Source organism: Strongyloides ratti, assembly GCF_001040885.1.
Source record: "Strongyloides ratti genome assembly S_ratti_ED321, chromosome : 2".
In the NCBI taxonomy this organism is placed as follows: Eukaryota; Metazoa; Nematoda; class Chromadorea; order Rhabditida; family Strongyloididae; genus Strongyloides; species Strongyloides ratti.
Genome location: NC_037308.1, coordinates 8,823,499 through 8,837,346, shown reverse-complemented (window position 1 = coordinate 8,837,346; position 13,848 = coordinate 8,823,499). Strand labels below are relative to the sequence as shown.

The window sequence follows — 13,848 nt, the reverse complement described above, 5'->3', positions numbered from 1 at the left end:
ACTATAGTTTACGTATTTAGTATATATATATATATATATATATATATTTATATTTGTTATCTATTATCTGCTTACAATTGATTACTAGTATTATACTTAATTCCATGAATAAAATTTACATATTTTAATACATTAAAACTTATCATAACTATTTGGAAAAGGAAAGTATTTTTTTTCCATTGAATTTATACTATATAAACAATATTATTAAAAATATAATAGTTGTAAAAAAAAATGATTGTATCATTATAAGTATATTAATGGTGATAAATGTAAAAAACATTGATTTTATCTTTTATAAGTATGTTTTATGGTGCAATAATCTATTATTATGGAAGAAAAATATTAGTTGATTAGGTAAATTAATTTGTTTTGAAGTATTTGTATTGATTACACTTTCGGAATCACTATTTATCTTATTTTAAAAAAGTATAATAGTGTCACCTTATTCATTGATTTTTAAATTATGTCATTGACTATTATTAAATTTTGAAAAGGTTATTTTCATAAAATCGGATATAAAAAAAATAATTTGTTTGCTTTTCCTCTTGATACGCCTATGACTAAGTAATATTTAAAAAAAATCACATAATTGTTTTGATAATATAAATTAATCAATTTAAATTCTAAAGGAAAATATAGAAAAAAATATTTTTTTACCATTTATTTTTGAGTTACTTAGTCATCAAAATAAACTACAAAATTAAATTTTATTTCGTTTTAGTACTTTTACTTATATATGTGTCTACTAATTTTTTTGCGTAACATAATTATTTATAACTAAATTTATATTATATTTATTTATTAATATCATTAAATAGTTATATAAAATTTATAAGATTTGTTAAACAATTTGTAATTATTTTATTTATATTATAGTATAAATTTGTTTAATTTTAAAGCACTTTTTATATAATCAATTTATAGTTATATTTTTAGTTTTCAGAAACAAAAATTTTCAATTTTATTTTGTTATTTTTCTTTTAATAAAAATAAATCAATTTTTTTTTTGCCGTATACTTAATATATTTTTATTTAACACTAAAATTGTATATATTTTAAATTGTTAAAGACAATGAAAAAATTTTTATATTCATGTTGGATGATATTTATTCTATTTATATTTATGATAATACCCCTTGCTTATACTGATATAGATGATGTAGAACCAATAGGTTTAAATGTGTGTATTTTTGAAAAAGAAGTTTTGGTACGTAAGCCAGAGAAGATAGTTGTAGATGGTGTTGTAAGGTATCCAATGAAAGAAGTTTTGGTAAAAAAAAATATTTCTCATTGTTGTGATGGATTTTATCAAAATTCAAATAATACCTGTTCAATATGTGATTATGGAAAATATGGAAAAAATTGTTCTTTGGATTGTGGAGAATGTCAAAATAATATGATATGTAATAATGTAGTTGGTTGTGCTCTTGATCCATTACTTGTCCAAAAATCATTATTTAAAAAATATTTTGGTTATGGTCTTTTGGCATTAATTGGAGCTGTTTCATTACTTGTATTTTTAGTAATGTACTATAGAAAAAAATATAGAAAAGAAAAAGATCCTGCTTTACCTACAGTTGTTTATCATGATACAAAAAGTCAAGATGGGGGAGAGGAAGGAACAAATGTTGAAATAAATAATCCTATTTATAGTTTTCAAGATCTTATTGATGGGTCTGATAAAAGTTTAAAAAAAACATTTCCAGACAATGATGATGGACAAAATAAATGCATGTTTTATTTATTAATAATTTTAATAATTTATTTTTTAGATGAAGTTCCCGGTGAAAGTTCAAATATATATACTTCAATTCAAGAAAGTAAAGATGATTCATCTAAAACTTTGACACCAGAACGTTCAGGAAATTTATATTCAGATTGGGTTATTTATAATTAAAAGATAATTTTATTGTATTATTTTACATGTTTGCGGCACACTAAATATTAAATTTTTATTACATACGGGAAGTTATTTTATAATAACATTAATTTATCACATAGATATAATCTAATGATTTACTAACATAACTATTTCTTTTTTTAAAATATATTAGTGTTGTTTGATGTTTATTTCTTGATATTTTTTAAATCAATTTTTGTTTAGTAAAACTTTATTTATATTTGTTTTAATATTTGTTATTTTATTTTATTTGGAAAGATAAAATTTCCCATAGTTATGTTTATAATAAAATTTTGACAATATATACTTTATTTATCTTCATTTCCTAAAAACTTATGCTAAAGTTTTTATATTAAATTTTATTTAACCATTTTATTAACCTATCTGTTAAAATATTTTTATTTTACAAAAATAGAATAAAAATTATTTTATAAAAAGTGATTAGAAAAAAAAAGAACTAAGTTATATTTAAAATATTTAAAAAAAAAAATTTAAATAATTTAATTAACTTTAAATAAAAAATTTAATTATATTTTTAATTTTTAAATATTATAAATTTGTCATTTTTTATTAACTAAATAATGGAAAATGTTATCTACGTCATTACATACAAACTTTATGATATTGTTACTTTGAATTTAGAATTTTTATTTAGAAATTTTTTTAATTGTATTTAAAAAATATATATATATATATTCTTTTTAAGATAATATTGGGAAGATATAACTTCCTCATGTTATATAGTTATTTACTAAAAAAACATAGACATTATAGTATTATAAAAATATTATGTGCTAATTTCTACTTTTATGATTAAATAAGTAAATTTTTATAAAAGGTATTAAGGAACAAGTTATTATTAAAACAATGATTTTTCAAGTGCAGCCATTTGTCACATCATGTGATCCAGTTTTTTTTAGTAATTGGAGTGATAAAAAGTTAAATGAATGGAAACTTAATGAAAGTCCTATTAAAATTACTGGTACATTTTCAAATGGTATGTTTTAGGTAAAATTTTTGAATATTTTATAGTATTTTTATAGCTGGTCAAAGACGTATTGAACCAGAGTTAAGATTTTCAGAGAGTAGTTATATTGATCATGAACCTAGAAGTTTTAAAGAATGTGTTATTGAGGGAATTATGTATCCATTAAATAAAATTGAAGATTTAATGTCTTTCAACAAAAAAGGTGCTTTAGAAAAGGTTGCTGAAGAGTTATACTTAAAGATAGTTGAATCATGGGACTGGATGAATAATCCAAAATCAATACTTAATTTTATTTTATTAACATATGGTGACTTGAAATCACATGAATATTATTATGTTTCTTGTATTCCTTCATTTGTTTTTCTTAAAAATCTTCAAATTGTTGGAGAAATTAAAACAGTAGATAATTTACCATTTACATTTAAAGAAGTTCCTAAAGATTGGGCATTTGTTCTTGATTCAGGGGGTACAATATGTTCTTTAGATATTTTAAAAGAATTAGAAATTAAAGGTGAATCATTTGATGATATAACATTAATATATAAATGTCCTAGTACAAAAATTAATTTATTTGGTTGGCCATTAAGAAATTTATTATGTGCTATAGCAATAACAATTAAACCATTAAATAAGATAAAAGTTTTAAGTTATCGTTGTGGTAATGTACCTTCAACAATTGCTACAATTAAATGGGATGAAATGGATTTTAGTAATAAAAAAGAATTATTTAAAAAAGTTGTTGGTTGGGAAAAAAAAGGAGATGGAAGTATAAATATTCATAATGTTAATTTAAGAAGACAAATGGATCCATTAAGTATAGCTGAACAGGCTAATTCATTAAATGTATCATTAATTAAATGGAGACTTGTTCCAGAGTTAGATGTTGATATTTTTACAAAAAATAAAGTTCTCCTTCTTGGTAGTGGTACATTAGGATGTAATATTGCTAGAGGTTTAGTTGGTTGGGGTGTTAAACATATAACATTTGTTGATAATGGTAATGTAAGTTATAGTAATCCTGCCAGGCAATCACTATATACAATAGATGATGCTATAGAAAGAAAAAATAAAGCTATTGCTGCAGCAAGTGCTTTAAAAAAAATTATTCCAAATGCTATTACTGAGGGTATCAATTTAAATATTCCAATGCCTGGACATATTATTGGTGAATCACAGGTAGAAAAATCTTTTGAAGATTTTTCAAAACTTGATGAGTTAATTCAAAATCATGATACAATATTTTTATTACTTGATAGTAAAGAAGCACGCTGGTTACCTACATTAATATCTGCCGTATATAATAAATTAGTAATAACAGTTGGTATTGGTTTTGATTCATATGTTATATTAAGACATGGTTTAAATTTTTCTCCATATACTGATAATTCTATGATAGATATATTAACAGAAGTACCATGTGAAAAGTTAGGATGTTATTTTTGTAATGATATAACATCACCTGGAAATTCAATAAATGATAGAACCTTAGATATGAAATGTACAGTAACAAGGTCAGGTAATTCAATGAATGCTGCTGGAAATGCAGTTGAATTATTTGCATCATTACAACAACATCCATTAAAGGGTGGAGCACCTCATATATCAAAGGATGATCATAAAAATGCATCCCTTCTTGGTTCTGTTCCCCATCAATTACGTGGTAATTTATTTGGATTTAGTCAATCAATATGGTTTCATCAAAGAAACAAAAATTGTGTTGCTTGTGGTGATAATGTAATAGAAATGTACAAAAGTTGTGATTTAATAAAAGAGAAATGGCAACACATAAAAGAGATCATTAATAATCGTGAGAAATTAGAAATATTGACCGGTCTTAGTTTAATTCAAAAGAATGCTGAGAAGAATGAAGAAGATGTCATTAGTCTGGAGAGTGAAGATGATTTGTAGTAAGGTTATTTTAATTTAACCACTATATATAAAAGATAAATACTTAAAAATATTGAATAATATTATAATATAAATTATTAAGGTTTAAAATTGTTTAATTCTTCAATAACTTGAATAAGAGAATCTCTAAATTCATTTAAGTCTTCAAATGGTATATGAATATTTGTATTCATCATTATACTTGATTCTCTTAATTTTAATTGTGAAATTCTTATACATTTTTCATTTTCTCTAACAACAGGATCAATGAAAAATGTTTTAGGTTCATTTTTACATTCAACAATACCAGAACAAGGATAATGAATTGTATTTCTAGTTATATTTTCAGGATTAATATCATCCAATGTTTCTGTAAGCTCTTTAATAAATTTAGGTAAATTATTTGGATTTATTTTTATTTGAGCATGTGTTCCAGCCATTTTTGATACTTGAGATATTATAACAATAGGTCCTTTATCATTGGAACCATATAATAATGCAAAACGTTGCCCTTTAAAAACAATTGTTTGTTGTAATGATTCATGATTAGATTGAGTATCTAAAATAATAATAAATTTATTAATATAATATATATTACATACCATTATGATAATCATTAAATATATCAAGTTTTTGTATAAGCATCTCTAAAGCATTTACTGGGACATGAATAGATATACGTTGTTTATCACCAAAGACTTCAGATAGTTTCATTACTTTACCATCCTCAAAATTATACAAATCAATGTAAAATTTTTTAAAACCAAAAGAAAAAGATCTTGTATAATAGGAATGAATAATATTTTCAATATTTTTATTATCTTTTTGTTGGGAATCCATTTCTTTTTTTTGAGTAGATAAATTTTTACTATCACGTGTACGATTTCTTTTTCCCCCAAAATTATTATTTCCCTTACTTCCAACCATAATCTATAAATTTTATATATATATATATCTATATATATATATTATAAAATTTTTTTTCTAAAAAAATTGTTTTAACATGTAAATAGATATAAAAAAAAATAGATTGATTTTTTAAAAAAAAAATATGTTTATGTATTTGAAGAGATACAAATAATATATATATATATTCACAAATACATTAATCGAATAATGGAAAAAAAAAAAATGTATATAGTAAATCTTCATGGCAAGAGAATACCCTGAAAATTGTATAAAATTACATATATACATATATGTAAATATCTATGTAATGGCGTAAATTTTTTATCATATTAAAAGTGAATCTCTAACAATTTTTGATATAATATTATCAGTTTATGTATGTGTATTCTGACAACATTTATACACATGGCACAGGAAATAGCTTTTCCCAAAGAATATCTCTTACAACGTATAAATATTGATGTTTGATTTACATATGTTTTATAAGAAAAACAAATCTTTTTTTTCATTTTTTTAAAAAATTTTAAAAAAAAAATGAATTGTTACTTTTTAATATTAACAAAATAAAGATTGACATAGAAAAAAAAATTGATAAGTGAAATTTAATTTATTTTAATCAATGGTCTGTCTTCAGATTTTAATAATTTGATTGATAAGATAAGTAAATTTTGAAAGAATCAAATTCCAGTTGTAAAAATAAATTATTTTAAGTTATATTTTATATAAAAATTTTTTCTTTTTTTTTTATATTATATATAATTAAAATGATGTTACATTTTTAAAAAGATTTATCAATCAAGAATTAATAAAAATTACTTTAATTTTTAATGTTTAAAATATTTTTACTTTTTATGTTAAGCTATTTGATGATTAAAAATAAATATTATTATATTAAGAAGGTGTTATGATTTTTTAGTTTTTATTAATATAGGTAATTGGATCATTTAATTACACATTATTATTATTGTAAAACTTTTCAATATAATTATAAAAGTTGTATATATAATTATTGTCATTAAAAGATAACATTATTAAACAAAGTTTTTAAGTTTACTTTCAATTTTTAAAATATATTGGATGTTCTTTGTAGTTTTGGTAATTTTGATATCTATTAATTGTATTAATGGTATGTTAATATATTTACTGTAAATTTAGATCTTTTTTTTTCATTAAATTTTGTAGGACAATTAAGAAATAGACCTCGAGGATTAGGTTTATTAAAATTACCTACTGGAGCAACAGATGAAAGATCAGGACTATTTATGCCAAATTTAAAAGTTTCAGGTAATCAAAATGATGGAAAACCACAACTTATTAGAGGAATATCTTTACCAGGACAAAAGGCTGACTTTGAGGGAAAAGCTACTTTTGATCCATTTACAAATAGTGTTTCAGTTGGTTATAATGAGGATATCTCTGATTCATGGGGTTTTGGTTATGGAATAAGTGTATGAAATTTTTTTTATTTAAATATAATAACTTTTTAAAATTTTTTTTTAGGGTATTAATAATTATCTTTTAAAAATTAAAGAAAATTTTGATGATTTTGCTGATTTACCATTAATTAAACAGGATGGGCAGATGCAACCATTAATAAATTCATTTAATATTGGAGGAGAATTTGATCTTAAAAAAATGTCTGAAACAGCTGTTTTTAGTGATATTCCAATTGTTGGTGTTAATGAAAAATTTGATATTAATGTACATGCTATACAAAAATCTCGTGCACTTGCACTTGTCAATGAAAATGTTGATTTTCCATTAATATTATCAGATCCACAGGAAAGATTTATTCAGAATCTTAATTATATAAATTTTTATGCTGATCGTCATATACAGTATGGTCATAAGATGCCTAGTATAAATATGTTTGGTATTCCAAAAGAAAAAATTATTTCAAGATTAATAAATAATCGAGCCAACCCAATGTTTATAGGTTAAAAGGTATATAGTTTATTAATTAAACTAATAAAAATGGTACTTGAAGTATTTCAATTAATATCATAAAAATATAGCTAACCTTGACCATATTCAAATATTATTAACTTCGATATATTTATAGTAGAAAAGCCGCAACAAAAAAAAAGAGAAAGAAATATAAATGGGTAATTTTAAATTGAAAAAAATAATAATAATATTATAATAAGGTATGTTTTAATATATTTTATTATTATATTATATAAAAATTTTTTTCTTTTATAAACTTTAATCAAAAAATTTATTTCTTTTTATTTATCCAAAAAATAAATCAAAAATAAAACGAAAAATGTGGTAAAAATTAATTATAATCTGATAATATAACATATTTAAACTTGTTTCTTTTTTACTCTTTTTCTCTTTTATATATACTCACTTCCGCCTCTTTTTAATTTTAAAATAATTTTAAATTTTTTAGAAATAAAAAGAAGACAAAATTTTTAAAAACCATTATTATAAGATATGGCTAATGATTGTAAAGAAATTGTATTAAATAATTATTTTCTACTTAAAAATATTATAAAAAATATTAATTTAATTGAGGATAGAAAAAATATAGAATTATGTAATAAATTTATGAGAAGTACAAGTTTATGTTCTTCTTATCAATCTCTAAACGTAGATGTTAATTCTACTATGGTTGTTGATATATTAGATACCAAGGTCATCTACTCTATTGCTGGTAATTGTTTTGTTAAAAGTTTTACCTCTGGAAATGATATTTTTGGACATATCAAAAATTTTATCAAACCATTACTTGAAAGAATATCAAGACAAATTAAAAAGTTACTTTTTATAAGAAATTATATTTATTTAACTGATGATATAGAATTATCAATAGATTCATTGTTACAGTATATTATAAATTCAACATCAACATTAAGTATGATACATTTTGACAAAATAAATATGTACCCAACACTTTGCCCATACTTTTTATCATTTGGTAAAGAAAAAAATAATGATGTTCAGATACTTCGATTTACAAATTGTAGCTTTGATGATATTGCTCCCTGTGAATCATTACATGTAACTTATAATTATTATTTTTATTATTTATTTAAAAAAAAATTTATACCTTCTATTTATAGAAATTAATTGAGTACTTGTCAAATATATCGTTAATTGAAGTTAACCCAACACCTTGTGATTCGGGTTATGACTTTGTTAAAGCAATGATTTCAATTAAACAAAAAACACCAACTATTCGAATAATAGACAATTGTTGTTTTGATATACGTTATGAAGAAAAAATTGAGTATAGCGAAGGTATCGTACGCTCAGGTGGAAATATTACAAATTCATTTAATTATACAACTATCTGTAAATGTAATGAAGATGAATGTCAATTTTGGAAAAATTTATGTAAATTACATAGTGCCGGTCTTATTTCTAATAAAAGTATGAAAATAAATGATATTAAAAATTTAAAATTTTATGATGGAAATTGTATACATAAAAAGAAACAAGAAAAAATTAATATTATTAATTTTGAAATATAAGAAAGTTATTAGAAAAAAAAATTTTTTTTATTATTTTGATAATATATAAATAGATAAAATTAATAAAAAATTCCATTTTTAAAATTGATAAATATTAAAAAATTGTTTAATAAACCATATCTAAATATATAAATTTTTCTCCTCAATCAAAGTTTAATTGAATATTTTGAATGTATTTATTTTATTTGCAATTTAATTTCAAATATGGACTATAAATCTTTATAATGCATTTCAAATAAATTTAATTTTAATTGAAAAAAAAATAATTTACATATTTTATTTCTTTAAATTATAATAACCTTTTTTTTATTTAAAAATGTTATCTTTAACTAAGGTACATTTTGTATGTTTAAGATATATTAATAGTTTTTAATTTAGAACAGATGGTTGGCATACTTTAAAATATAATGTTAACTTTTATATACTTTAAAGAACATTTATATTTTTATAATATAACATTTTTTTTTAAATATTACCATGCAACAAAATATTAAAATTAACTTTATTCTTAATATAAAGTAACGATACTAAAAATATATAATTTTTAAAAGTAAATAATAATTAATAACTTTATGTAATAAGTATTGTCATTAACGTAAATTTGACAAAATATTGCTTTTTTTTTATTTCAAAAAAGGTTTGTAATAATTGATACACATAATATCATTATAAAACATCTGGTTAAAAAAAATTAATTGTTATAAGAATATAAATATAATAAATTAGTTTTTTTATTACTATATATTTTACTATATATATAAATAAAAATAAAATCATAAAAAATTGTAAACACTTTGTTAGTTATGACTTTAATTGATATATTTTTTTTATAAAATGACATCTAATAATGTGATTATTTTATGATATCATTATGTATCAATTATAACATTTTTTATCCTTGCTCCAAGTAATTTTCTTAATATATTTACCAACATAATTAACTAAACTAATTAAGAATAAGTAAATTTTTTTTCCAAACAACCAATTAATATCTTATATTATTTATTTTATAATAATTGCAACATGTTACTCATTAAAATGTTATTTGTATATTAAATATATGATTTAATTAAATGATTAAATTTTTTTTTTACATTTTTATATTATTTAAGTTAAATTAATATTTTTGTAATTGGAATAAGTGAGAGGAATAAAATGATGTGATGTAGATATGTTTAAAGATAAAACTTGTATTAATGAAACTTGAGATCATTTATGTTAATTTTTGAACTTTTGATAATTGAATTTATTTTTTTATATGTAGTATAAAATTTTCTAGTACTTTTGTTTGGTTAAATTTATTTGAAAAGAATTGGTGAAGTATTTTGATTAAATTAAATATTACCTTCAAAAATTAATAAGGTTCCTGATAAAAGCGAAAAATTTTGTTTTTTTATGAAACTTTTTATTGTTGTTTGATAATTTAAAAAAATTTAAAGACAGTTATATATATAGGATAATCAAATGTATTCAAAATACTATATATATATATTAAATCATTAGCAATTAAATTAATTTGTTATATAAATTAATTTAATTTGGAACAAATTATAATTTAAATATACGGTATTGGTAAAATTAAAAAAAAATAAATTATCTTAAAAAAAAAATAAAGTGTCACAGTTTTAAAATAATTTTTTTTTTCTAAAAATTATTTCAAGAATCTTTTTTTATATAAATGAATTTAAATTTTTCAAGAAATTATAATTAATCCAATTAAAATTAATTGAAAGCATATTGAGGCACTTATAACTATTATAAAAATAAATTATAAATTATTTTACCACTTAATTATTAAATATTTTTAATAAAAATTACTCATACCATACTACTATTAAATTTCTTGTAAGACTTTCTATATTAATAAATAAAAATATATGGTATAATAAAAAGAATGATAGTAAAAAAAAAAGAGAGTCATTTCTTGCTAACAAAATACATCATTAAAAAAATTGAACAAATTTTTTTCTTTATTTTTTTGATATGTCATTATTTAATTTTCTTGTTATTTTCAATTTATTTATATATACATATATTTTCAAAATATTTTTAAATTGAGAGCTTTTTAAAACAAAAAAAAAAAAGCTTATAAAATTTAAAATATATCTTTTTATTATATTTTTAAAATTTGTAACATTTTTTTGTCATATAGTTGAATTATATTTTTAATAAATTATCAAAATATTTATATAGTAGTATTATTAAAGTTTCTTTTCTAAAGCGTTAAGATAAGACTTTTTTAAAAATGGAAATCTTTTTTTGTTATTAACTTAATATACATATAAATTTATGATATAAAAAGATGATAAGAGGGATATAACCATTTATCTTTTTTTTTTTTTAAATTTATAATGCTTCTGTCAGATATCGTCGTCTCAAAATATTATTATTCATTTCATTGGCATTAATACAGTTTTTAAGTTGTTAAGAATAATTATTTATGTCATTTCCATTATGCTAATATTCTATTTTCTTTTATTTAAAAATTATTTTAAGTGGTATTTAATGCACATGGACATCAAAAGATTATTATTATCCTAAATTGTTATCCTTTTTATATTATAAAATCTTTGTTTTATACCATAAAGATTTAAATTTCTTTTTTTTTTATTTAAATCATGAAAGTTTTTATAATATATATATACTTCAAATATTCATTACCGACATGATCAAGTATATTTACAAATAAATATTTGTCTTTTTATCTACTTTTCTACTCATAAATCAACAGACATTTGATAAGTTAATGGCATATTAAGGATACTCTTTTAGGCTTTCATAATTTATTTATATCATTTTACTCTACTATTATTATTATTACAGCTACTGCTAATACTACTATTACTACTAAAACTACTACTTTTATTTTTAAAATATCAATAAGTGTTATCATAATATATATTAATTTTTCTTAAAAACTAATGTTTAAAAGATTTGAAAACAATTTCTTTACATCTACTGATCAGGGTTTTTTTTTTGTTATTATGTCTTAGTTAATAAAACATCTGTATTATATTTATAAAAGATAAGGTTCATGATTATAATTTAAGATAAAAGAGTCTCATTCAAGTATTTGGAACATGTGTTATCTTAAACTAACACCTCTTTCAATATACACTTTCCACATTTTTAGATGTTCCATTATATTTTTCTTTAATTATAACGGATGGGCTGTTAAATTTTCTTCATCTTCTTGTTATTATTATTATATTAAAAGAAGATTTAGATAAAATATTTTAATATTCTTATCCTAGAAGGTTATTATATATAATTTTATTTATATTGGTAATTTTATTATTATAATATTACTACTTTTTCATTGAAATCTAATAAGCTATCAATAGATTTTCTTTTCTTGTCTCATTAAAATTAAAATTACTCAAAAGCTAATAATTAAAATATATTTCTTATGTTTTTATTATTATTATCTGTTTAAGGTCAATCATAGGCTATCATTAGACTTAGTGAGAGTCATGTTTTTAACAAAATAACATTATAACAATTGAATTCATTTAAATTAGAATGTCCTTATTTTTATTTTTAAGAATAAACCACCAAAGATTTATATTCTTTTTCATAATAATATACTATTCAACATAACATATAATTATATATCATTACTCTTTATGAAAAAAACTTTGTATTAAATAATTTTTAGTTTAATAGTAAACTTATTATATACTTCTTTTTATATAAATAACAATACAAAATTATTAAAATATATTTTAAGGATTCTTCATTATATGTATATATAAATTTATTATTATTATTATTTTTTTTTACATCTTAAAATTTTGTCATACAATAAAACTTTTTTCTTTCAATAAAATTCATTATATTTAAAGTTTAATAATATAACAACTACTTACTTATTTTTAAATTTCTTTATCTTTTTTACATTTATATCATAGATAAAAAAAAATCCTTTATTTATATGTATATATATATATATATATATTTATATATAGTAAAAGTTGTCTATTAAGCCAAAAAGTTATTATTTAACATTTACTTCTTCAAATTGCAATTACAGATGTAACGAAAAAAGATAAATATATCCTCCAAAAGTCCACTTTATTAAACTCACATGTTTGTGGTTGTCACCTAATAATATACTCAATCAAACTTTCTTTTCTAATCATAATTAAATTTATGGTACTTGTCAATTTGTCATATATTTTAATAAATTTTTCTCCTAAATTCTAACTTTTACTTTCTATTATTATAAAAAGAAAAATAAAGAAAAAAAAAATTTAATAAAATTTTCTTTCATCTTTAAAATACTTTGTCTTGACTTTTTATTATTAACCAAACAATAAATATTTCTTTTTATGGTTATGAAACAATATCTTTTTAAAAAGTTTTATGATTATATTTATAGGTGCGGTAAAAATTCTTTTATCTTATTGTTTATTAATATTATTTATAATATATATATATATATATATATAACACATCTATAAATCTATCCATCCATATAAATAAATATATATATTATTATTTTTCAATGAGTTATCTATTTTATTATAACAAAAGGTATCTTAATTAACTTTTAGATTCCCTTTCATTATAGCATTTATATATATATATTTTATCTATTTTAATAATAATTTCTCTTAATTTTTATTTTCAATTAATTTTAATAATTACAAAAATTATTCTTTTTATAATGGCAAATGTTA

General features: G+C 19.8%; 5 protein-coding genes across 5 annotated transcripts; 4 read left to right on the top strand and 1 right to left on the bottom strand.

The window, feature by feature from the left end:
- Positions 1 to 1,126: 1,126 nt before the first annotated feature.
- SRAE_2000281000 (Hypothetical protein) lies at positions 1,127 to 1,900 on the top strand (the record flags this gene model as incomplete). Its single annotated transcript, XM_024653924.1, has 2 exons — positions 1,127 to 1,733; positions 1,776 to 1,900. The coding sequence occupies 2 exons, from the start codon at positions 1,127 to 1,129 to the stop codon at positions 1,898 to 1,900; spliced, it is 732 nt and encodes a 243-aa protein (XP_024507352.1).
- Positions 1,901 to 2,770: 870 nt separating this feature from the next.
- On the top strand, positions 2,771 to 4,799 carry SRAE_2000280900 (Ubiquitin-like modifier-activating enzyme ATG7; the record flags this gene model as incomplete). Its single annotated transcript, XM_024653923.1, has 2 exons — positions 2,771 to 2,900; positions 2,947 to 4,799. 2 exons carry the CDS (start codon positions 2,771 to 2,773, stop codon positions 4,797 to 4,799), a joined length of 1,983 nt encoding a protein of 660 aa, XP_024507351.1.
- Positions 4,800 to 4,876: 77 nt separating this feature from the next.
- SRAE_2000280800 (PUR-alpha/beta/gamma, DNA/RNA-binding family and Globin-like domain-containing protein) lies at positions 4,877 to 5,705 on the bottom strand (the record flags this gene model as incomplete). Its single annotated transcript, XM_024653922.1, has 2 exons — positions 4,877 to 5,337; positions 5,381 to 5,705. 2 exons carry the CDS (start codon positions 5,703 to 5,705, stop codon positions 4,877 to 4,879), a joined length of 786 nt encoding a protein of 261 aa, XP_024507350.1.
- Positions 5,706 to 6,764: 1,059 nt separating this feature from the next.
- On the top strand, positions 6,765 to 7,796 carry SRAE_2000280700 (Hypothetical protein; the record flags this gene model as incomplete). Its single annotated transcript, XM_024653921.1, has 5 exons — positions 6,765 to 6,813; positions 6,870 to 7,135; positions 7,188 to 7,525; positions 7,624 to 7,631; positions 7,750 to 7,796. The coding sequence occupies 5 exons, from the start codon at positions 6,765 to 6,767 to the stop codon at positions 7,794 to 7,796; spliced, it is 708 nt and encodes a 235-aa protein (XP_024507349.1).
- Positions 7,797 to 8,300: 504 nt separating this feature from the next.
- Positions 8,301 to 9,166, top strand: SRAE_2000280600 (Hypothetical protein; the record flags this gene model as incomplete). The annotated part of the gene is made up of 2 exons (XM_024653920.1): positions 8,301 to 8,693; positions 8,756 to 9,166. The coding sequence occupies 2 exons, from the start codon at positions 8,301 to 8,303 to the stop codon at positions 9,164 to 9,166; spliced, it is 804 nt and encodes a 267-aa protein (XP_024507348.1).
- Between the last annotated feature and the right edge of the window lie 4,682 nt (positions 9,167 to 13,848).